Consider the following 23,718-nt stretch of genomic DNA (forward strand, 5'->3'; position numbering starts at 1 on the left):
GGGCCAAGCCAATGGGAAGTGACAGCCCTCTTCTCAAGTGGCCCAAACCCCGCCACCCGAGGGCCCCTGTCCTCCTGTCCCCCAGTCACAGCCTGCTCTTCCTTGCCTCTGAGGCTTGGCTGTGCAGTTCCTTCTGCCTCGAATGCCCCTTTAAAGCTCCTCTCTCCTGCCACATCCTACCCAGCCTTCAGGGCCCATCTCAAATGTCACTGCCTCTAGGAAGCCATTTGGGACACATCTCTCCCTCCTCTGGCTCCCACAGCCCATGCCACCTCATGCACGCCTGTCTGTCACCCCGATCCCTGGACAGGGACCCCCTCTGAGGGCAGCCCCGCTGCCCTGGTGCACAGTAGGCATCTGTAAGTGTGGCAGAGTTAGGTGGTATTCTGTAATTCTCTCCTAGGCTGGGCTCTCTGCCACAGGGATGTGCTGCCCTCCAGGGTCCTGCTACCACTTTGGGGTTCCACAGGGGTGGGGAAGGGGCTGCACTCACCCCCACCGGGGTAGCGCTGGGGCCCGCACTGGCTGTCTGATGCACAGCGGTACTTCTCCTCGCTCTGCGGACAGACAGGTCTGCAGGTGGGTGAAGGACCCTGCGCGGATCCTGGGGGAGCCCCTTAGTTCCCATCACCTCCCCCAACCTGTGACCTCTGCGCGGTGGAGGTCTCGGGAGGTCCCAGGTCATAACGCCAGGCAGGACCTTGGCCCTCTGCGCACACCCACATCTTCATCCACGTCCCCAACCCCCAAGCCCCAGCCACCAATGCTCCCACAGTTTCTTCCTCGACTTGCTTTATTCAAACGCCCCCTCCCCTCACCTCTGGGCAGAATCCTTGTGTCTGGTTTTCAGTAACAATCATCTTGGTGATGATGACAAACACAGAGGTGCCCTTGGGAGGAGAAGAATGGAGAGAAAAACACAACAGTGTCAACTGTGAGGCGGGGCTATCGCTATGCCTGCTCTACAGGTGAGGAAACCTGGGCGTGGGTTAAGAGGTTTGGCCAAGGTCATGGGCTAGTAAAGGGCTGAGGTGAAACCACCCACCTGGCCCCTCTTGCTCCCTCTATGTCATCCTCAATTACAGGACAACTTGTGATAGAGCCTGTGCTGCGCACGGGTGGGCAGGCCCAAGCTACCCCAATGCCTTCCAGCTGCTGGGGAGGGGGCGCTCTGCATCATCGATGCCACAGATTCTGGGTTGGGGATCCTGCGGACAACCTCCTTGACTTGTCCCCTCCCCTTCAACCCGCCCAGTGTCTGGGCATCTACACAGCGATTCCGGGGTGGGGGGGGGACCATACCTGGGGTGGGGTCACATAATCAGACACGTCCATGACTCGGTTGGCGTAGCGTCCGAAGCCCTTCACCTTGGTTACCACCGAGGACTCGATGGCTGTGTCTCGCACCTGGTATGCCTTCTCGTACAAGAAAACCCAGCTGGGCAGGAGAGTGGGGATGGAGAGTAAGAGAGGAAGGTGTGGGCCCATCAGCCTGAAGCCAGGAGGGGACCCCTTCCTGCCCACATTAGGACGACAGAGGCGCCTGGCAGGGGAGGCCCGTGCTGGAGCTGTGGGACTCTGAGTGAGTTCTGGCTTGGCTTAGAGTACAGTGTCTCCATCTTCCCTCCCCCCCCCCGCCCCATTTCCTGCTTAAAGAGCATTTTTAGACTTTTTTCCCTCCTAATTGTCCTCCCTCCATGAAATTTGATACTATAGGTACCAGTTTATGTACTATGTGTATATTTGTGCTTTTCACATAAAAAGAGTGAGATATTTTTCATTCCTCAGGTACCAATTTTCACCCCTAGAGGGTGATATCGCCTCCTTGAGAACACATTATCATTCCTGCTGATGACGGAGGCCACCTCTTTGGCAGGCATCCGGAGAAGCAGAGGAACCTAGGCCTCTGACCCTGGGCATCCCGGACTTTGTTCACGTCCGCATCTAAGTGCCAGCGCATAGAAGGTGTTCAATAAACAAGTCAATGAAGGCAGAGTGTCCTTCTGTGCAAGCCTCAGGTGAGTAAGTTGGAGGGGCAGCGGCTGAACCTTTACCTGGCAGGTAAATGGAGCTGGGCTGGAAGAGTGGAGGGGCCTCTAATGATATTCCTTGGATTGTGCTGCCACCCAGTGGACATTTACCTGTACTGGCTTCTTCTTGCTGCTTCCAGCCATTACCGGACCATGTGGATCAGAGAGGGACCCTTCCGCTCGTCCATCCCCACCTTCCTCCCAGACTCTTGCAGCCTTCACTAGCAGCCAGAAAGGCCTGCAGACAACTCTCCCCTCTGCACTTCTGCGAGGTGCCTGCCCTCCCATCGCAGCTCTCAAAGGCTCAGGCCGCTCTTGGCCCCAGTACCATGTTTCCAGCCGCAGGCGCAGCCCCGTTTGTCCCTGACAGCACACGGGGAGGCAGATGCTATTACTGTCCCGATTGTACCGTCGAGAAAACCTCGTTGAACGCGACTGGAGAATGCTGCGCACTCTCCGGCGACGTCTGTGGAATCTGGGAGTGCACGTTTGGAAATGCTGGGGTAGGGTCATTTTTTGCATGCTAACCAGGGTGGTGCAAGGTTGGAGAGCCTCAGCAGATGCAGACGAGGGGAAGGAATTGGGGACGGTGTAGCGCGAAGAAGACAAAGCTGGGGGGCAGGGCGCGGCCTCGGCTGGGAAGCCGCTGGGGGCAACGCGTGGACTGACCTGAGCACATTATAAGGAGGGAGTTAGACCTCGAGCCCAGGGCCTTTCTAATCCTAGGGAGTGGCCCACGAGTGGAGTGGGCTGCCGTGGGAGGCGGTGAGCACCACAGGCCTGGGGGGCGGGGTTCTCAAGGAGACTCCATCTTTGGGGGTAGGCTGGACTGGGTGACCTCTCGGGTCCCCTGAAGTTGGAAAATGCAGAAGGGAGCAGCTCCTGGGTCATTATGGAGGTCACGTTCACTTGCGGGGTGGGTGCCTGCCTGTCACGTTTACGCGGACACAGGCTGGCATTTGCAAGCAGCTACTGGCCTGGTTCTCAGTCAGAGGGTCCAGAGTCACCCCCATCACTGGGGCGTCCCTCACTGCTTGAATTCCGCTTGCTCTCTTGAGTGGGAGAGAAAGGACGGAGTCCCAGCCAGCTCTGGCAGACGGCTCCGAACCTGTCACCTGTTTTATTGCTGCTGCCTTCGAGCAGGCCACGTCCTGATTAATGCCCCATTAAGAGCTATTCGCACGCTTGTATAACACTCCTCCAAACACCCTGCCTCTGCGGAAAGCCCAAGGAATGGTGTGCCTTACTTTCCTAGCACTTTTCTTCTTTTTTTGGAAGGGGAGGTGTTCCATCAAGGTCTCCCAAGCAAGTGTGGCTCACAGAGAAATCTCAACTGCCATCTTATGTCCTAGCAGAAGAGACGGGAGCATCCCCGTTACAGAAAACTGCCCCACAAGCATTCGTAGCTCGTGGCTGGGCCCTGCGGAGGGCCAGGAGGGCGGTCTCAGCCCCAGGCTCTCTGCTCCGAGCTGAGGGCTGCTGTCACTGCTGCACGCTCACCTGAGTGGACGTCCCAGCCGCAGCACAGCCCCTGGGACCTCAGTGTGCCTGGCCGCTGAATGGACACACCTCAGAGTGCTGGTCTATGAAATGGTTTCCTGAGGCCCCTCACCCCCAGCCTTTCAAGTCCGGGAACATTTGTGGATGAGAAGCAGAATTCAGATTATTATTATCATATAAGCAACACAGCGTGCTAAGTGCTGTGTGTGTTAAGGACTCATGGAATCCTTACTGCAAGCCAACGAGGCAGCTTCGTTACTCTCATTATGCCGCAAATAAGACAACTGAGGCACAGGGAGGCGTGCTGATTTGCCAAGCTAGTATGTGGGTTCCGACCCAGGCTGAGCTGTAGGGGTCTCCAGCTGTGTTCCACAGCTGGGCCCCTGAACTGGGTCCTCATCCTTATCCTGCCGGCCCCTGCCTGTCAGTCACCAGGGAAAGCATCTCCTAGCTTAAGAAAGTCTCAGGGAGAAGGGCCGAGGGATCAAAGGAACAATGAATTAACCAATCTCTTCCCTCCTCCTCCCCCCCCTCCACCTCCTCCTCCTCCTCCTCTTCCTCCAAAGCTCCTTCTTGTGCCCAGTGGGGAGGAGAAGCCAAGTCTGAATTCTCTCTCGAAGTTAAATAACAAGTGGAAGAATCTAGGTGGCCCCACGGGGATGTCATCGTGGCAGCTTGAACTAAGGGGGTGCTTCATTTCCGGAGCAGAGGGGCCGGGTCTGTCCCTCGAGGCCAGGGCGGAGGCAATGGGGCAGGACTGAGCCTTCAGTTCTTGGCATTTACTCTGCTGCTGACTTATTTTTTCTCATGTTCCTGGTTTATTATTTATAGAGCGGAAAGCGGGTGGCAGCTCCTTGGCAGGTGGGATGTGCAGGAAGGAGGCCAGAGCAGCACCCCAGCACCCTCCTGTCCACCCCCAGGAGTCAGGGAGGAGGCCAGGGAGTGGGTGTGAGGGGCGTGTGTTGTGTGTGCCAGGAAGAGAGGGGTCTCTCGAGAAGGTGTGAGCTGGGTAGAGGAGAGTGGGGAGGTGTGATGGGGAGTCCATGAAATAATAAGGGTTACCATCTATTACTGAGTCACCCAACTCAGGTGAGGTCCTGACATGTTACCTGCCCTCCCCACAACTCCCCGGGAGAGGCATCCTAGTCCCATTTTCCAGATACAGACTGAGACTTAGAGATGTAAAGTGACCCGTCTAAGCCTCACTCCCACTTGGTGTCACAGCGAGGCTGCTAACCAGGCGCTCCATGTTCCATGGTGTCCCCATGTGCATAGGGCCTTGCAGGGGAGGCGCAGGATGCGGGGAGCAGGGCGGTGATGGACAATGGACGATGGACGGAGCGTCAGAGGGCTGGGACTGCCCTCTCTGCTACTTTACAGGGAGGCGGCTTCCTCCAGGAAGGACCTGGAAACCAACCTCAGGCCATACTCTGACCAGCGCCTCTGGGGACTCAGGCCCCAGGGATCACCTTCTACCTCTTCTTCAGGTCCCCACAGGATCCAGAAGAGATTGACTCTTAGGAAGTCTCACTCGACAGAGGAGACTGGATTACCACCTGGGCCCAGGAAAGGCGATATGAGAAACACCAGGTAAATCCTGGCCTCTCTGTGCACCTGGGGTGCATAAAGGAAACTAGTGACGAAGTGACGTCAACCACAGATGAGCAGCAGAGGCTAGAGGCAGGGGCGAGAGCATGCGTGGAGAAATGCCTGGCTCATGTTACACGCGGCTTCGATAAGGTTGTGCATCTGGTCTACCTGACAGGCACTCTATGGAAGAGATTCCAGGATTAGCTAAGCATTAACATCACAGCATTAGAAATCCTTTCAAGTGCTATGGAGTCCAAGCCACAGTCATCTTTCTCCGTATGATTACGCCACCGTTAAACACATTTTCCCACATCCCCTCCTCCTATTCCAATCCCCTGGAGTATCAGACAGGGAGACTGACCCAACTCGGATCTCAGCAGGTCTGTCCACCTCTCTCAGTAGCTTCTCTTCCATTCCTCTTCCGTAAAAAGGACAGACCTGCGAGGTCTGCGGTCTGGCCTCCATCTGCGACTCCGCCCCCGTCCTACGTCACCCTTGCCTTTGCTCCCCCTGCTCCAGCCATAAAGACCTTCTTTCCTTCTCCCTATCAGCCAGGCCCTTCCCCTTTGCAGAGCTGGCTTTCTCTGACTTGAACTCTCTTCCTTCCCTTCTCTCACCCAGGTTGCTCCTACTCACCCTTCAGATCTTGGCTGGAATGTCACATAATGCAGAAAAGCTTCCCTCAGTTGCCCAACCAAGTCGAATACCTCTCTATATACGAGCAGCTCTCCTAGCACCATGGGCCTCTTCTTCGAACCCTGAGCCACAGCTGAAATTTTACATTTGTTTGCAGAAATTATTTCATTAACGTCCATGTCCTGTATTCTAAGCTCCACGAGGGTGAGGATCCTGTCTGCTTTTGCCCACCGTTCTATTCTTGGTGCACAACGCTGGGCACGAAGAGACGCTCCGTAAATTTTTGCTAAATTAATGCCAACGGATTCAGGAAGTCCTAATGTTGCATGGGCTCACGCGCACAGGGATGGGGCTCAGGCTGGGGGGCTGGGCTGCAGAATGCACTGATGTAACTGGAAGGAGCTGCTCTGTGGGGACCTGTCAGGCTGGGAGATGGATGGGGTTGAATATTAAGATGCCAAAGAGCCTCTCATGCTCGCTCCAGCAGGCCAGGCTCCAGCACTGAGGGTCAGAGCGTCAGGCTGGATCATGATGAGGAAGAGACAAGGGCTGTGGGGGCGCTGAGCAGGCTGGTCCAGGAGCCGGCTGTCTCTACCCACCCTCCATCGATCTCCTGCCTGGAGCCAACGAAGCCAGGCCAGGCCAGGAATGTGCCGAGGCAGCTTCTGCGCTCACCTGGACCAACGTACCGTCTGGTGGCTACACGTAAAAATCGCAGCATCACACATGCACATGAACATGGAGTGTTTAAGAACCAACTTTGAGCCCGGGCTCCGGAGATGCGAACATGAAACATTTGCACCCGTCATATCTCATAAAACCTCAAACCTGGAAGAGGACTTCAAGGTCATTTAACCCTACCCCAAAGCTTGAGTTCCTTCTCTAATGTCCTCACGAAGAGCCTTGTCTACAACACCGGCATAACCGAAGCTTAGGATAGGACTCTTACCAAGCATGCGGAGCAAAAATCCCTCACTCCGTGTCTACCCACCTGTCCACACACACCCTCACACACTACTGAGACCTCCAGGCAAGGAGCCCCCGCCCCCACGCACGCAGGATGTCTCCTTTGACTTGCGTGAATTAACTCCTGACAGCTGTCAGTGGCTTGCTGTCTCTCATACACAGACCCATTGTCTCAAGGAACAGCGTGAGACTAGAGACCTGCACACTAGGAAAGAAAAACGCAGAGGTTTTGGCCCGTATTTCCTGGTGTCCACCAGTGTGTGCGAAGGACCATGAGAAGGACAGAACCTGTGTTTTCTCCTGGCCATTGTGTGTCCCGTGGCTCTTTGTGCGTGCGTGTGTGTGTGTGTGCACGTGTGTGTGTGTGTGTGTGGGGGGGCACCTCTAATAGGTGGGGGCCGAGAGGGGTGTTCAGACCTCGCTGTCTCCTAAGCATCTCCCAGGATGGGTATATGGTACAAAGTCAGGTAGAAGTAGGGAGTTTACGCTCTCTGACAAAGGGGAGTGTTTCCGGCATCTTGTGGAGGGACGCTGCACCACATTCAGAAAAGCCACTTTCCTCCTCAATGGCTCTTCCCTTGAGTGTTAATGGTGCCTGTGTTGCTCCCTCTCTCCCAAGGGGCAGACCCCCTGCTTTGTCCTACCCTCCAAGAGCAAGGGCTTCTTCCCTCTCCCCACACCAGGAGGGGATCCCTCATTCTGAAGCAGATTCCCTCCCCCAGCTGGCCCTCCTTACACCCCCCAATCAACCTGTCACTGGCTCCCTTGTTTCAGTGCCTTCCCGTCCTCTTTCCCGTCATCTCGTCTTTTTGAGACCCCAAAGAGTTGCCTGAGGTGAATGGGCGGATGTGAGTGTGGGAGTCTGTCTGTTCTCTGGTTAGGGGTGGGGATGAGAGAAGAGGGGAGATGGTCACCTGGGACCGCTCCTGGTGGAGGGTAGTGCCAGGCGAGGACTCCCCTTGAGCTGGGAGTCTGCAGGTCACTCTCCGACTGCAGAGGATTTACTTGGAGAAAGGACTCAGCTCAGGGCAAGAACCCCTGTCCCCCAGGGGGCCCCAGAGGCCAGTCCTCTGGATGCGGCTCCAGAATAGACAGTTTTTCCGAGAGGAGCAGCTTAGGAAGCTGGACAGCAACTGAGGGGAGAATGGGTCGAGGACGCTGGGCGGCCCTCCCCTCCTGGGACCTGAAGGGCCACAGACTCACCCCACAAAGTAGGAGATGATCAGAAGCTGAACTGCTCGGTTGATGATCCCAATGGTCCAGCTCTTCACAACCACCGACTTAGTGGTCTCGTAGGTGAAGAAATCTGAAATACAGTTCATGTTGAGTGTTCGAGGGCCACTCAGAAGGGACTGAACGGTGGCCTCAGGAGGGAGAGGTCCTCAGACGGAAAGACGGAGATCAAGGCCTAGAGAGGGTAGCTTAGAGGGGACTGAGGAATGGGAGCCTATTCCTTTAAGTCAGGCAACCCTAGCCCAGTGCCCAGGCTCTCCGCTCTTGACACTCAGGGCTGCCAAGAGTCCAAGGCCAGGGCGGGGGACCCCTTTTTGTTGTCTCCACCCCACTCCCCTGTGATGTCACGGCAGGGGTGGGGTCTCCAATCCCAGGCTCCTGATTGCCTGGGATCCAGCTGGCTAGGGCCCTCTGGGATTCATGTTTTATCCGCACTCTGTTTACCGTTTCTGTTCCGTTCTCATATGCAGCATCTTCATCCCAGCTCACCGGCTGCTTTAAGCTCGCCTTAAAGCCCCTTGCAAGGCCCCAGCCCCTAGCCACCTAATAGCCTGCCTGATCTGAGTACTCCCTTCATTCCTGTGTTCCTCAAGCCACTCAATTCTGCAGCCATCTCCTCCCTTCCCAAGTTGCCTCCAATAGTATGGGGCGGGGGAGGGGTCTCAACCATTTCCCTTGGGCTCCTGCGGGGAGGGGGGTTGAGTAAAGACTCACAGTTCATATTTCTAACTCAAATTGGCAGTGGCTGAAAAGCTACCTGTAGCACAGCATTATCACATTGGGTTTTTTTTTTTTTTTGGTTGTGTTTTTGTCAGTTTACTTATCCGAATCGTTTGTTAGATTATATGCTCTTAGAACACTGGTGCTGTTCTCATCTTGTTCACTAGTTTCCTCAAATCCTAGAACTTTGTTGGCGCTCAACACATATTTATCAATCCAGTTGAATTTATGTTGCTAGATAGTATTGCAGTAGCCATTGCTCAGAGGTTAAAGCTGCGAGTTCAGGGCATGGCGCATTCCTGCTTTCTCTTATCCTAGGACTCAGTAAGTAAGCTGGTGTACCCCATTTAAGTCAGATGGTCAGGGAAATCTCGAGTTTAAATATTCTGTCCTAATGTCTTCGCATAGGACACATATTATCAATTGTTCCGAACATAGAGTCGCTGTGATTATGACAGAATGGGCTGGGGAGAGGAGATTTGGGTTCCAGTCTCCATCTTTGTTGCCGACTCAGAGACCCCGGGCAACTCCTCTTTGGGGCTCAGTTTTCCCACCTGCAAAAAGAAGTTGGAGTAGACAAACTGCAACGCGTCTTCCAGGTCTGGCCTCCTTTGATTTTGCAAGATGCATCCTAGTACTATAAACAGGGGCACGGCTTTGACAATCCCAGGCTGATGTGGTTTCAAATCAGTTCTGGCTCCAAGGTGAATCTGACACTAGCACCTGAACTTGATACTGCCATTTGCCAGCCTCCTTCAGGCCACCCATACATTGCCGTTAGACCTGAGGTTTTTGGATGCAGTGAACTCATTTCCAAAAGGATACAATCCCACGTGACAGGGAGAGCGGGGCAGTCACAACGACACTAACACACACATTCTCTTCTCAGCCAGTGGGAGGGGTCATTTCTCTCCATAACTCTAAATATTTTTCTTTTTGTCTCACGGATGTCTTTCCACTCCACAGAAACCACTATCGTCGTGCAGGAGAGAGGGACCCACATCAATACCACACACATTCACACACGCCTCTGTGGAAAGTCTGATAAAAGAAAACTACATGATTTCTCTTTAGAACTTAGTCCTCCACTGAAAAAGTGTCTGTAATAGTTAAAGAGCCCTACGCTTTCCCATTTCTTAGAGTCCACGCGGGTGGGACTTCCTCATCGCCAGGCTGCCCTCAGGTCCTCCAGAGCCGCGGACGCTCTATGTGACCGCCTCGTAGGCGGGCCGGGCTCGCGCCTCTCTAGCCAGCTCATGCTCTCTATGGTCCAGGGGAACAGCTTCCGGTGGCGGGACGCTGGGCTGCGCACGCGGGAAAAAGGTTCCCCGGTGTCCCCCTCCCCATCCCCTGTGTCCCCGCCCCCCTCCCCCGCGTCCCCCAGCGAGCCCACCGTCCGCACTTGGGCCGTCGCTAGGCTGCTGCTTGAGGAGGTGGGTGGTCGCCGTCCCCGTGCCCCAGGAGGGCGCGGGTCCCCCCGTCCCCCGTGGGACGCTCGAGTTGGTCCGTTCCACGTTCGAATCCGCGGGCAGCGGGCGAATCCATTTTAGGGGAAGGGGGGAAACCGTGGGTCTGGGGCCGAGGCACGGTGGGAGCGCTGGGAGGGAAACCCTGCACTCTGAGCTGGGTTGGCGCGCGGGCGAGGTGCGGCCTCCAGGCAGGCCCTGGGGTACCGCTCCTCGTTGCCATGGCGCCAGGTGGATCGCCTAGAGCCTGCTTCTGGTTGGGGTATAAGCACTACTCCAGGCCCGGTTTTTTTAGCTGGGGCTGGGCCTGGCCCCTCGACCTCTGCGGAGCCTGCCTGTAGGCTCCCAGGCAGAGGAGATCCCGAGACATCCCGGGCGCAGCCACAGGTTGCCACCTGGCCCCATCCGTGTGCTGAGTGAGGTGTTGTCTTTCACGCTTCTCTGTTTCCCTCTTGAATTCAGATTCCCAACGTGCTGAGTAACTATCTGCACAGCCATCCAGGAGTTGGGGCTCAGCTCACAGTTGAGGCCAAAGGGGCAGGTCAGCATGGCAGAAACGCTGGAGTTTAACGACATCTACCAGGAGGTGAAAGGCTCCATGGTAAGAAGGGCTTGGCTTTTAATACAGGTGGAGAGGGGAGGGGAGTAGACTTTTTGTCAGGCAACAAGAGTTTCCTTGGATGATGTTGCCACTTTGGGAAAGGAGAGTATAATGTATACTTGTTGTTTCTCTAGCAAAGGGCAATAGTGAGAGAGTACTGGAGTTACAGGACCTCAAGAGTTTATAGGGACCATACCTGCCGCTCAGTCCCATATCTCGAAACAGAGGACCTGCAAAGGTTCTGGATGCCAGAGCCAGGATTAGAATCCAGACTTTCTAGCTACTTGTCCCTTACTGGCCCTCACCACTTCAGCCATGGCTCCTGCATTGACATCGAGCCAGCCTAGGATAGGAGTCGGGCGGGGCTGTGCCCAGTATGCACTGTGTACCGTCCCTGTGCATTTAGGTCTGTTTTTCTAACAGAATGATGGTCGGCTGAGGTTGAGCCGCCAGGGCATCATCTTCAAGAACAGTAAGACGGGCAAAGTGGACAACATCCAGGCGGGGGAGCTGACGGAAGGCATCTGGCGCCGCGTGGCTCTGGGCCATGGACTTAAACTGCTCACGAAGAATGGCCATGTCTACAAGTACGATGGCTTCCGAGAGTCGGTGAGATGTCCTGGTGCCATAACCCCCACTTTATGGTGCCATCTCGTTTAATTTGAATCTTCTAGAGAGGGTTGGGGCTCCTTCCTCTGCTAACCATGTAATTGCCGGTTTGGACTCTATAGAGCAGAGCCATTGAGGCCATTAAGCGATCAGTGTTCAGTTTTGGGTGTCAGAGTCTTGGGCATGCCTTTGTGTCTTGACTCCAGAAGGTTTTCTACCGTTTTGATTTTTTGGTGGTTTCTGCTTGTTGCCTTTTTCCAGGTTCATAGTTTTAGCTTGATTCTTTAGTTTGGGGTTTGTTTTCCCATTTTGAACTGCTCGAGTTAAAGACTACTTTACTTGAATTTACGCTTTCATTAAAGCAATACCTATACAAAGTCTGAAAGCATTGTGAGGCCATAGCCAGGAATTGTCAGTTCTTTATTTTACTCTTCCCTCAGCCTGAGTTCCGGTGCCCAGAAACAGCCTCTTTCAACATCCTTTTAAACAGTTTTATAGCTGAGACTCTTAAGTCAACATGGATTTCTGATAAAAGGTATATTAGGGCAGCTTCTCAGAAACAGATAATCGTAGAACATTCAAGTTTATGTTAAAACCACTGGGGTTTACTGGGATTGCTTTCTCTGCTTCACTTACAGGAGTTTGAGAAACTCTCCGATTTCTTCAAAACTCACTATCGTCTTGACCTCATGGAGAAGGACCTATGTGTGAAGGGCTGGAACTGGGGGACGGTGAAGTTTGGTGGTGAGTCTGGGCAAAGGCTGAGGTTTGGGGAGAAGGTGGGAGGAAGGATTTCAGCCTTTAACTTGTTTTGTTTTCTTTCCGTCACGGCCTCTGATTTCTTATCAGTTTGTAATCCATCACCATGTTTATTGCGGGCCAACAGTGTTTTAGCCACTGTGCCTGGTCTTGAGGTTACAGTACGAGCAAAGCGTCCTGTCCTCAGGGAACTGCAGTCTGGTGGGAACATGCTTTATGCAGACTCGAGTTTCTGGAGAAGCTTGACAGCTCTTTCCTTACAGGGCAGCTGCTTTCCTTTGACATTGGTGACCAACCTGTCTTCGAGATACCCCTCAGCAACGTGTCCCAGTGCACCACAGGCAAAAACGAGGTGACACTGGAGTTCCACCAGAATGATGACGCAGAAGTCTCTCTCATGGAGGTGCGCTTCTACGTGCCTCCCACCCAGGAGGATGGCGTAGACCCTGTTGAGGTGAGGTCTCCCCTGGTCACCTTGGGAGCAGATGGTGCTAAGCAGGCCCCGCCTGGTCCAGGAGCAGGATCCCTGCCACTCAGTTACCAGTGTGTGCTTTCGCAGGCCTTTGCCCAGAACGTGCTGTCTAAAGCGGATGTGATCCAGGCCACTGGAGACGCCATCTGTATCTTCCGAGAGCTGCAGTGTCTGACCCCTCGAGGCCGATACGACATTCGGATCTACCCCACCTTTCTGCACCTGCACGGCAAGACCTTTGACTACAAGATACCCTACACCACGGTGCTGCGTCTCTTTTTGTTGCCCCATAAGGACCAGCGCCAGATGTTCTTTGTGGTAAGCGGAAACCACTGGGAGTGGGTTGTCCTGGGTTTTGCCTGAGTCTTTCATGGACGATCTCTCTGGGGCTTAATTATCAAGTTCTCACGGAGCATCGCCTGGTGCTAAGCCTTGTCGGCTCTTCCTTGCCAGATCAGCCTGGATCCCCCCATCAAGCAGGGCCAGACCCGTTACCACTTCCTGATCCTTCTCTTCTCCAAGGATGAGGACATTTCTTTGACTCTCAACATGAATGAGTGAGTGTCTCTCTGGACTCATAGCCTGCCAGGTCGAGGCGGGAGACAGGCGTGTATTAGGAGGAAACCCTGCTCGTGACCTCATCTTCCTCTGTCGTAGGGAGGAGGTGGAGAAGCGCTTCGAGGGGCGGCTCACCAAGAACATGTCGGGATCCCTCTACGAGATGGTCAGCCGGGTCATGAAAGCACTGGTGAACCGCAAGATCACGGTCCCAGGCAACTTCCAAGGGTGAGCGCAGGCCCGGGGCCCTGGCCTGTGGGGCTGGGCTGTCCCGAGTCTGCTTGGTGAACCCACTTGGATGGGAGTGTAGTCTCCGAGGCTCGGTTGGGTCCTATCTTGATGGTGTCAGTTGCTTCTGTCTGAGCAGCTTAGTGAGGTTCACTCACTTGAGGTCCTGAGCACACCTGTGTTGCTCCTGGTGGTGGTCCCTGTGGCTCTGCCACCTGCTGCTGAGGTGGGCACTGACTGGGCTCCCTGTGTCCTCTCCCAGGCACTCCGGGGCCCAGTGCATCACCTGCTCCTACAAGGCAAGCTCGGGACTGCTGTGCCCACTGGAGCAGGGCTTCATCTATGTCCACAAGCCACCTGTGCACATCCGCTTTGACGAGATCTCCTTTGTCAACTTTGCCCGTGGCACTACCACCACACGTTCCTTTGACTTTGAAATCGAGACCAAGCAGGGCACTCAGTACACCTTCAGTAGTATTGAGAGGTGAGAGCGTCCCTCCGTCACTTCCTGGGCGTCCTGGTCCTGACCTAGCCTCGACCAGGAGGCCTGGCATGACCCAGGGCCCTCTCCAGGCCTGTGACTCATCCCTGACTTCAAGCCTTGAGCAGAATTTTTCTGTTGCTTCCCTGGGACTTGGTGCTCCTTGGAATGCTCAGCCTTTGGAAGCCTCTTCATCGCTTTCTTTCTGTCCTTAAAAAAATTGTTTTCCACATTATGAAAGCTCTGGGTCCAGTAGCCCTCCTCCTCCTCCACTCCCCCCAAGATGGAAATGTTATCTCTCTCTCTCTCTTCCCGGAATGAGCTTGGTGTCCGGGAACACAGCAGCTAATGTTTATCGAATGCTCATCGTGGGCTAAACGTTTTACAAACATCTTCACGCTTAACTGTTACAACAACCCTGTGAAGTATGAAATGCAAACCAGTAAAAGGATGAAAAATCCCCTCTCGCAACACCCCCTCCTTGCTTTGCACGTATTTGGTTACTAGGTACACACCCCTCCCCACTTTTCCTTCCTGGAACTCGAGAGCCATGCAGGTTCCTCTTTCAAGACTATGCCTGACTCTGCTGCTGTTCTGCGAGGGTCTCTGAGCTGTTGGGTTGGATGATGTGGTCAGGAGCTCCAGGCCCCGCAGTCTGTCTCAGCCCGTGGGTGTCAGAACAGCGTGCAGTCCTCCCCTCATCGGCCTGCCCGTCCGGTAATGCGGTGCATCTCCCCTCACAGGGAGGAGTATGGGAAGCTGTTTGATTTTGTCAACGTAAAAAAACTCAACATCAAAAACCGCGGATTGAAAGAGGTACCTCTGAGTGTGGAAGGGATGAGCCTCTCTCCTGTTCTTTCTGTTTTGGGGAAGGGCAGGGATTTTTCCGGCTTCTTTTTCACTCTCTCTTCTCTTCTTATCCTTATAGAAAAAAGAGGTGCGTGTGACCCTTCCCCACCTCCTGGTGCAGGTTTCCTCAGCATGACCTTAGATCAGTCTTTGCAGCCCCTCAGGAGCCCCCAGTGGGGCTGGGAGAGGGAGGGGCTTGGACTAACCCAGTTTGCAGGAAGGCCTCGTGGGCCCTGCACATTGGCTGCGTGTGAACAGTCCAGCTCCATGGTCTTCTCGGAGCTGCTGGTCTGATCTTGACTCACGGGCATGGGCGAGTGCTTTCGAGTGTGCGGGCTTCTGGGCCAGGGCAGGTCGGCCTTCACGCCCACCTCTTCCCTGACGGCTAGGGCATGAACCCAAGCTACGACGATTATGCCGACTCTGACGAAGATCAGCATGATGCCTACTTGGAGCGGATGAAGGAGGAGGGCAAGATCCGGGAGGAGAACGCCAACGACAGCAGCGACGACTCAGGAGAAGAAACCGGTGCGCCTGCCCTGGCAGTCCTGGGGCACGGGGGCGGCCAGACTCCTCCCTGGGCCCGGGCTGGCTCAACCTGGGGCCAGAGCTGGGCATCTGGGTGAGGGGGCGGGATTTCCGTGGAGCAGCGCTGATGCATGTCGGTTCTTTTTCAGATGAGTCATTCAACCCAGGTGAAGAGGAGGAAGATGTGGCCGAGGAGTGAGTTTTGGTTCCATCTCATGGGGGTGAGGTGATGGCCTGTGAGCTTAAGAGACCAGAGATTTCTGGACATTTCTTGTATCCCGGCATAAGCTACCGACCCAGGGTGGAAAAATGACCTCCAATGAGGGGATAAATGTCAGTGTTTCAAAAATCATCAAGGCCTTTGTAAGCGCAGGACATGCCGTGAAAACCAGAAAAGCAGGGAGGAGAGACGAGGTGAGAGCCACCACTGCCACTCGCCAGCTAAGCCCTTAGGTCAGTCGTCGATTCGCAGCTTTTCATATGTGAAACAACAGTAGTGTCCCTGTGCTGTATCGGTCAACTCTTCGTGGCCAGTGTCAGAAATATGAGTCAAGTGGACTAGCCTTAAAGGGAGTTTTGTGGGTTCACCTAACTGGAGAGCCCAGGGATATAATTGGCTTCAGGCATCTGGATCGAGGTGCTCAAAAGCTGTGGGGAATCTTTGTTTCTTCTGATTTCCTTATTTTTAGGTAGGTTTGCCCCATGTAGTGCCACATGGTCTGGGCAGGTTTAATCCTGCTGGTATACCATGCAGGCATGCCTCTGCTCACAGAGCAGCAGTAAGCAGTTGTGGTCACATGGCCCTTCCCGAGTCTGAGTTACAAGGACATGCTCTGATGGGCTGGAACTGGCCATGTGCCCACCCTTAACGGCTTGCAGTTGGGTGAGCCCCTCTTGAATAGGGCACGGTGGTTCCCAGCAGAAAATTGGGACTCTTAATCCAGAAGAATTTGAAATAAATTCTGGGCAGGAAAAAAAATCTACAGGAGTCCACTGCTTCTGCTTCCTGCATGCCTGCCTACTCGTCATGAGTCAGTGAGTGAAGGCTTGTGAAAATGCCTTGAAGATTTCAGCACCATGCAGGTCTAGGCAGCTCTGTGTGCTGACGGGTTGTGTGAATATCGGACAGGACTGTTAATTATGTGGGTATGTACTAGGTTGGACTGGTGTTGGTTTTTCCCACTTTTTATGGAAACTCTCTTCATCAGAGAGTCTACGGGGTAGGGTAAGATGATTAACCCCAAGGAAGTGGTGAAGTGGACTTGGCACGTTGACGAGACGGAGTTTGTCCCGGGGAGTGTGGTTGGAGTAGGTCTGGGGTTAGGCCGAGAGCAGGGAAAGCAGATGGAGCCCATTTGCTTTTCTTTGATTACTTCACCAGATTATCCATTGCTATGGCTGAGTTGAAGAGGGCATGGTGAAGCACCCCCTCAGCAAAGGAGAGGAGGCAAAGTTGGGGATGATAGCCCTGTCCTGTGGCCCTCCCACCCTCCTCTCTGGGCAGGTGTCTTTGGACTCATTTCCTGTTCTGAAGCTGTGGGGTGCCATCTTCCCTTCCTGAGTCTAAGCCCCTCTCTCCTTGGCAGGTTTGATAGCAATGCCTCTGCCAGCTCCTCCAGTAACGAAGGGGACAGTGACCGAGATGAGAAGAAACGGAAACAGCTTAAAAAGGCCAAGATGGCCAAGGATCGCAAGAGCCGCAAGAAGCCTATGGAGGTATGGCCTCTCCTCTGGAAGGGACGGCCCTGGGGAGCCATTCTCTGTGTTCTCTTGTCCACCACCAGTGGGGCCTGTGGCTCGGTCCTCCTGGGGCTGCTTTTTGTAGCCAGTGATTATGGCCTTGAGAAGTACCTTCTTGGAAATGTTTCTCTCTGGTCCTTGAGATAATTATCTTCTGGAAGATCTGAATTAGAAGACAGGCTTCTTTTGTCTCAGGAGCCCTAAGACAGGGACCCCTAATGCGCTAAGCACTGGGGTGCAGAGTTGAGGCAGACGTGGTCCCTGCCCTTAGGGATCTCTCGGTCTAGGTTGATGTCTTCTCCATCTTGTCCCCTGATCCAAGTAATTTCTTTGGGAGAATGTGGGTGTCTGTGGGGGTATAGATGGCTAAAGATATTTGGGTTCTCACGTAGGTAAAGAAAGGCAAAGACCCCAACGCCCCCAAGAGACCCATGTCTGCCTACATGCTGTGGCTCAATGCCAGCCGAGAGAAGATCAAGTCAGACCATCCCGGCATCAGTATCACAGATCTTTCCAAGAAGGCAGGCGAGATCTGGAAGGGAATGTCCAAAGAGAAGAAAGAGGTGAGTGGCAGCATGGATGCGGGGTGGTGAATCTAGTCACTGATAGAGGGGTTGGGGGGAGGGGGCATTGGTGGAACTTTGTAGATTTTGCCTGTGTTGGGAGAGATCTCATTATTTTCTGTTCTCTCTGTGTATGTGTGTGTATGTGTGTGTGTGTACACGTGCACGTGTGTCAGGAGTGGGATCGCAAAGCTGAGGATGCCAGGAGGGAATATGAAAAAGCCATGAAAGAATATGAAGGAGGCCGGGGCGAGTCTTCTAAGAGGTGAGTGTTGGGAACAGAGTGGCCCAGTAACTGCTTTCTCGGCAGATGTTTTTTTGTAGGTCCAAGTTGAGAATGGGGATGTTAATAGAGATGCTTCTGATGGCAAGAGGGCAGTGCTTCTCATATCTGAGTAGGCAGTTACCCAAGTATGGGTAATGCGCTAGGGAATTCCTGGTCACTGGACAAATAATGGCCTATTTTTCTGGAGAGCCAATTTTGTTCGAAGGTGTGGGGTAATTAAAAAACATGTTACTATGGTGTTAATTCACATGAATTTTTAAAGATAAAGCAAGAGATGCCACGTAAGCTTTCCATATGACCAGGCTATGACTTCTGATTTTTCTGGTTATTCACTTCTGATGCTCTCACTTGGGGCTGACATGGCTGGCTATTGACATTGATAGTGACATGGACAATGTGGCTGGGACTGGGTAAGGAAGGCCCTGTGAAAGCTGGGGGCGATTTGGCCTTGATGATGGGGGTACCTAAAAGCCCAGCCCCTTTCCCTCTTGCTAATATAGGGACAAGTCAAAGAAGAAGAAGAAAGTAAAGGTAAAGATGGAAAAGAAGTCAACACCCTCCAGGGGCTCGTCATCCAAGTCGTCGTCAAGGCAGCTGAGTGAGAGCTTCAAGAGCAAAGAGTTTGTGTCCAGTGACGAGAGCTCTTCAGGAGAGAACAAGAGCAAAAAGAAGAGAAGGCGGAGCGAGGTACAGCAGGAGTTTGGGGGCTGTGGGGCCTGGAAGGGCAAGGGGCATCTGAGTCGGCAGTGGAGGTGGCGGCAGATGGGCCAGGGGTTGTGGTTGGTTCTTAAGAGTAACGGGATGGAGTGGATAGGTGGAATTCTGGGGTTCTAAAGACTAGTTCTGGAGTTTGGGGAGGCGATAGGGAATCGGGGGCCTTTCACCACTGAAAAGTAGCTGGGAGGGTAACCAGGACTCTACACTTTTGTCCTGAAAAGACATTTGGTTTTCAGGACTCTGAAGAAGAGGAACTAGCCAGTACTCCCCCCAGCTCAGAAGATTCGGCATCAGGATCTGATGAATAGAGAGGAGGAAAATTCTCTCTCCTTGGCTTTGCCCTGTCACACCCCCAGTCTCTCCACCCGTGTTTTGGTACCAGTTTCTCCCCATATGAAATGTAATCTCTGGATTCTGTGCCATCTGAACAAGCTTTCCTGGTGATATGCACTTGGCTGGGACAGCACGGGAGGCGTCTTGGCTGCTGATTCACAAGGATGCCTCTTTATAATTTGGGGAGAGATTGGGTGGGAGGCAGGGCAGTGCAGGAACCAAATCCTTGTCCTACTTTCCCAACCTTGGGGACATAGCTGCTTCTTGTCCTGTTCAAGTTGCTGCAGCAGGGGTCATAGGAGGTCAGGCCTGTAGCTCCTTACTGGGGCCTATTTCTACTTTTATTTTGTATTTCTGGTCTGTGAAAATCAACATTTAATAAAGGGAACTGACTTTGGAAACCATGTCCTCATGCCTTCTCTCTAGCCCTGTATTGCGCCTGTTTTTCTCGGTAGTGTTTACCACACGGCTCTGACTGGGCAAGGCCTTTCTGGCCGGCCGGGAAGCAAGCCTCCAGGTACGTCCTGTGCTGTTCCCAGCTGGACAAGCATTGGTTTTCACCCTCCTTTGCCGGGATGGGCCACCTGAGAGTCTAGAAACGAGAGCTGATCTGATTAGGAAGTCTCTCTCACAGTTCTACTCCATTAGCTAAGCTAAGGGGAGGCAGCCACTGGCTCCATCCTTAATCACCTATGAGCCAAGGGTCTTCCAAGGCTTTACATAATAGAATCACGATTGATTGGCCTCTCTGCAACCAGGAGAATGGAAACCTGATCCTGGAGAGTTAGGAGAATGAGCGGTGGAGGGTGGGGGTGCAGTGTGATGATGCAGGAAAGGTACGGAGTATGAGCGAAGTGCTTTTTATGGGAGAAAAGGGTTGTATCAGATTTTGAGGTCAGGAAGGATTTATATCGGGGAAGGGGGTTATAACAGGAGATAAGGGGGATTAGTGAAAAAAATAGTTTCCAGTCTCCCTCACGGTGGCTCTACATCTGATTTTATACACGTGCGATGGCCACGTTGCATAGTCTCTCAGGTGTTTGCCACAGGAAGCCTCTCCAGTCCGCCAATGGTTACCTTCTTTCTCGCCGTGACTCTATGGTGCTGCAATCATTTCAGGCCGTTGGGCTTGAGGATTGGGGCCGTGCCTTAAGTCTCTCTAGGCAGTCGTCTCGGTGGCCATTTTGCCCCAGCGCTTTTAGCTGCTGAATTGCGTCAGTTTGTCACCCGGGTCTGAGCCTGGGGCGGACCCCTCATTACCAAGACTCATGAATAATTGAGTCCTTGGGCTGCACCTATTTGCATACGATCGGGCGAGCTCTGCACGGGCTTCCCACTCCAGGTTTTCACTGGTTCATGGATATTCATGAGGGGCTCCGGGGGCGTGGGCCTGGGCGGGGCTGGGGGCGGGGCCCCGCCCGGGCTCGCTCTGGCTTGGTCCCCCGGTGACGGCGGCAGCAGCGGCGGCGGTGGCGGAGACTGGCGTCGGGGCGCCGAGCCCGAGCCGAGCGGAGCCGGATCTCGGGGGGGGCGCGTGAGTACGCGGGGGCGGGCAGGAGGGCGAAGGAGGGGGCGGGGTCCGGGATTGGGGGCGGGGGCGAGGCATGGAAGGAGTGGGCGCTTTTCAGCCGGGACCTCGGGTTGAGGTTGAGGTGGGGTGACCGGGAAAGTTTGCAGGGGCCGGGGGCGCGGAGGAAGCGGGGGGCACGCGGGAGCTGGTGCGTGTGCGCGGGGGCGGAGGGCGCACGGTCTGGAGCGTGTGCTGGCCGAGCTAGAAGAAAGGGGGGAGGGGGCGAGGGCTTGAGGCGGGGCCGGGGGCGGGCGGAGCTGCTGGAGCGACCCCTGCCTCCCCCTTCCCCCGGGCCCGCACTGGCCCCTTCCCCCGGCTCCCTCGGCACGCCCTCAGCCGCTCTGTCCGCCCCCACCCCGTCTGCCTGCCCAGTCCCTGTCTGTTCGCTGGCTGCTTCACATCCCGCGCTCAGGTCCTCCGTCTCTGCCACCCCCCTCCTCCTCCACTCTCTTCTCCTCCTCCACTTCGGCTGCTGCTGTCCCCTCTGTGTCCAGATCTCCCCACCGGGCCCCTCCAGACGGCCCTCGCCCCAGGCTGTTCCGTCTTCGCGTTGGCCCTCCCTCCAGTAATTTACGTGCTGTCCCTGCCGACCTCTCTGGCCCCAGATACAGCCGGAGATCCCGGGGTCCATAGGGGCGACCCCACCCGTGCCGATGCCTCTCTGGTCCCCTGCCCCGGGCTGGAGGTGCCCAGCCTCTCCCCAGCCCTTGTGGCAGCCTTTGCTCTCGCGGGTCAGCTAGTCTACCCCGGACTCCTGGAGAGGGGAGTGCTCAGCCGCTGTGATTCTGCAGCTTTTGGCTATGGCCTTGGTCACTTGGGTTTTCTGGCCATGGCCTCTGTGTTGCTGTGTCCCCTCCTCAAGTGGGGAAGTCGAGCCCCCACTTCATTGCTGTACCCCTTCGTACTGCAGAAGTGCCCATCAGGCTCCCAGGTGAGAGAGTTTTTCGGTTCTGAGCCAGTTTGTCCCCATTTCTACCCACCCACACCATGTCCCTTGAAATAATGTTCAAGGACAAGGAGACAATCTTGTGTTTTAATTTTATTTTTCTATCATGTGCCCCTCCCCCACGCACACGTGGGCTGGCTCTGCACAGTTATTCCCCCACCCGCAGGGAGCAGTGCTCCGTGGAAGTCGGCTGACCAAGGGAATTGACAGTCCTGGGTTTCTCTCTACCCTCTTCAAACTCTTCTGTCTTTGAAACAAGCTGGGGCAGGGTCAAAGGTGAGGGGTGGGTTTGTTTGGCAAAGGTTGGGCCTCAGAGGGCCCTTCTTAGCATTTGGTGTCTTCCCAGACCAGCTGGATTAGTGACTTTGTGGAAGGCAGTGCCCATTGTAGGTTGGAGGAGGTTGGGTTGTCCTCTCGGGCTCTGTGCTCTGTGATGGGAAATATCTCCCTTCTTTTGGAACAAGAGGGACAGGGCTCTGTCCCCCAGGCTTGGGATGGTGCTTCAGGAGTCAAGATAAGAACTGAGGGGGTGGTGGAGCATCTGAAGAACAGGTGACATGCCTGGGGCCTGTGTGAATGAAGGAATGAATGGTCTGGAGAGAGGAGGTGGTGGCTACTAAGGATCTTAGCTCATTGGTGACACTGTATGGAATTGCATGAATAATGGCCAGTGTTTATTGGGCACTTACCCTCTAGGCGTTATGTTAAGCAGTTTGCATGTATGATCTCCCATTAGCCTTCCAACAGTCTCAGTAACTTCATTTTTCTTTTCTTTTTCTTTTTCTTTTTCTTTTTTAGGTGAGGCAACCCTTGGTTGACCTCACAAATTGCAAGGACCTTGTCAGCTTACAATCCCTTATTTTTTATGCCTACAGAACTGGGTCTTCCTAGGTGGTCTCCCCTCCAAATACTAACCAGGCCCGGCCCTGCTTAGCTCCATTTTTCACATAGAGAAACTGAGGCTTAGAGAAGTAAAGCACTATGCCTGCGGGCACACAGCTAGAAAGTGGTAGATCCACCCGGCATTGAATCCCGGTTTCTCAGACCCCAGAGCTTGTTTCTGACACAGGCTTAGAGGAGGGACACCTATTTGGTTTCTACCTTAGGGCTGTGTCACTTGCTTTTAAATTTCTTCTTCTGCTCCCTCAAAACTCCTCAGGCCAGCCCCTAGCTGGTGAGAGCTGCTCACACGTCCCCAGTTCACAGGCTGTGGCTGTCCCACCCTGACTGTTCTGGAAGTGGGAACCCCGGGGAGTTTTCCCCGCAAGCCACTCCACCCCCCGGATGTTCTCAAGCCCTGTCCCATTCTCCCAGCCCAGGCCCGGGCGGGCTCCTCCTTCCTCTTGGCGCTGCTGTGGAAATCCAGTGGGAGGCCATTGCTATGGCAACAGGACTAGGCCCTGGCTTTACCTCATCAAATTCCAAGCTGAAGCCAAAGCGATTGAGAAATTAAAGAAAAAAATGTATTCCAGATGTTTACTTCTTATTCCTTATTTTTCCGTGTTTGGATGAGACAGCTCTGAGGCAGGCGGGAGTGGGGCAGGGATGTGGAGGGAGGAGGGGGAAGGGAGGAGAGGGAAGGAGGGAACCACTCCCAGCTGCAGGAGGGAGGGAGGAGAGGAGGGTGAGCAGGGAAGGGGGAGGCTGGCAGTGGGGTGGAGCCCCAGGTTGGGGAGGAGCGGGTTTTTCCCGTCTCCCATGAGGTGATTCACAGAGAGACTTCAGACTTTGGGGCCTTCTTGCTCAGCCCCTGAGTAGATACCTCAACCGGGGCTGCCGGACCCAAGGGGTGCCCTGGGAACGGTAAGTGGGGTGTCTAGGAGAGCTCCCCAGAGGAGTGAAAAGTGGGCAGCTCCCTGGAGCTCCAAGACTTTGGGGTCAGGAGACCAGAGTTGGAGCGCGATCTGGGAAGAGTTGAGGATGTGGCTGCTGGGGACCTGTCTTGACCTCCCTCACCCCGCTCTGAAGTTCCCTCTTCCTGTCCCACACTGTGCCTCTGCTTGGCGTAGGAGACTTCCCTCCACCAAGCTTACTGCCAACGCCCAACTCTCTTAACCTCCTCCTCTCTCTCTCTCTCTCTTCCTGGGTCCTGGCCACCCCAGCTCACACCCCTCTGCTTCCCAATTCTCATGCAGGTTCTGCCGCATGTGATGAAAGTGTCTGCTCTCAGGGAAGGCAAAACCATGGCTTCCCCGCCCCGGGAGATGGAGGAGGAGCTGGTCTCTGCTGGCCCGGAGCCAGGTGCCTATGGGTGCAGGGTGGAGCAGGGTGGCTGGGAGGATGGTGGGAGGGACAGAGGCTGAACCCCCATTCTGTGTTGGAGGGGCTGGGCGAGTG

At 54.5% G+C, this 23,718-nt stretch overlaps 3 protein-coding genes across 4 annotated transcripts in view; 2 read left to right on the forward strand and 1 right to left on the reverse strand.

Moving 5' to 3' along the window:
- P2RX3 (purinergic receptor P2X 3) overlaps positions 1-8,336 on the reverse strand; it is a 28,544-nt gene extending 20,208 nt beyond the window's left edge. The window contains exons 1-4 of the mRNA XM_011379061.2: positions 7,926-8,336; positions 1,303-1,438; positions 819-890; positions 494-557 (exon numbers count right to left, since the gene is read on the reverse strand). Of these exons, the coding sequence (XP_011377363.1) occupies positions 494-557; positions 819-890; positions 1,303-1,438; positions 7,926-8,044 (391 nt within the window). The 5' untranslated portion in view covers positions 8,045-8,336. The remainder of the gene's footprint in view (positions 1-493; positions 558-818; positions 891-1,302; positions 1,439-7,925) is intronic.
- Positions 8,337-9,970: 1,634 nt separating this feature from the next.
- Positions 9,971-19,269, forward strand: SSRP1 (structure specific recognition protein 1). Of its 2 annotated transcripts, none has more exons than XM_011379037.2 (17): positions 9,971-10,108; positions 10,604-10,742; positions 11,166-11,351; positions 11,990-12,095; positions 12,374-12,564; positions 12,670-12,900; positions 13,036-13,139; positions 13,240-13,368; positions 13,631-13,852; positions 14,593-14,665; positions 15,088-15,226; positions 15,376-15,421; positions 16,813-16,942; positions 17,359-17,529; positions 17,706-17,794; positions 18,316-18,502; positions 18,769-19,269. In XM_011379037.2, exons 2-17 carry the CDS (start codon positions 10,689-10,691, stop codon positions 18,838-18,840), a joined length of 2,130 nt encoding a protein of 709 aa, XP_011377339.1. In that variant the 5' UTR covers positions 9,971-10,108; positions 10,604-10,688; the 3' UTR covers positions 18,841-19,269. The 2 variants fall into 2 exon arrangements, with proteins under 2 accessions (XP_011377339.1, XP_023378399.1); XM_023522631.1 differs by having other exon boundaries at positions 9,980-9,998.
- Positions 19,270-20,259: 990 nt separating this feature from the next.
- Positions 20,260-23,718, forward strand: part of TNKS1BP1 (tankyrase 1 binding protein 1) — a 24,549-nt gene continuing 21,090 nt past the window's right edge. Inside the window, exons 1-2 of the mRNA XM_011379062.2 lie at positions 20,260-20,399; positions 23,517-23,632. Of these exons, the coding sequence (XP_011377364.1) occupies positions 23,532-23,632 (101 nt within the window). The 5' untranslated portion in view covers positions 20,260-20,399; positions 23,517-23,531. The remainder of the gene's footprint in view (positions 20,400-23,516; positions 23,633-23,718) is intronic.

Source organism: Pteropus vampyrus, unplaced genomic scaffold (assembly GCF_000151845.1).
Source record: "Pteropus vampyrus isolate Shadow unplaced genomic scaffold, Pvam_2.0 Scaffold352, whole genome shotgun sequence".
Classification (NCBI taxonomy): Eukaryota; Metazoa; Chordata; class Mammalia; order Chiroptera; family Pteropodidae; genus Pteropus; species Pteropus vampyrus.

Bases quoted from the DNA above. Each gene is read 5' to 3' on its own strand.
- SSRP1 (XM_011379037.2), top strand. From the start codon at position 10,689: ATGGCAGAAACGCTGGAGTTTAACGACATCTACCAGGAGGTGAAAGGC. The intron at 11,352-11,989 runs GTGAGATGTCCT...CTTCACTTACAG, and splicing joins ACGATGGCTTCCGAGAGTCG to GAGTTTGAGAAACTCTCCGA. The intron at 13,853-14,592 runs GTGAGAGCGTCC...CTCCCCTCACAG, and splicing joins ACCTTCAGTAGTATTGAGAG to GGAGGAGTATGGGAAGCTGT.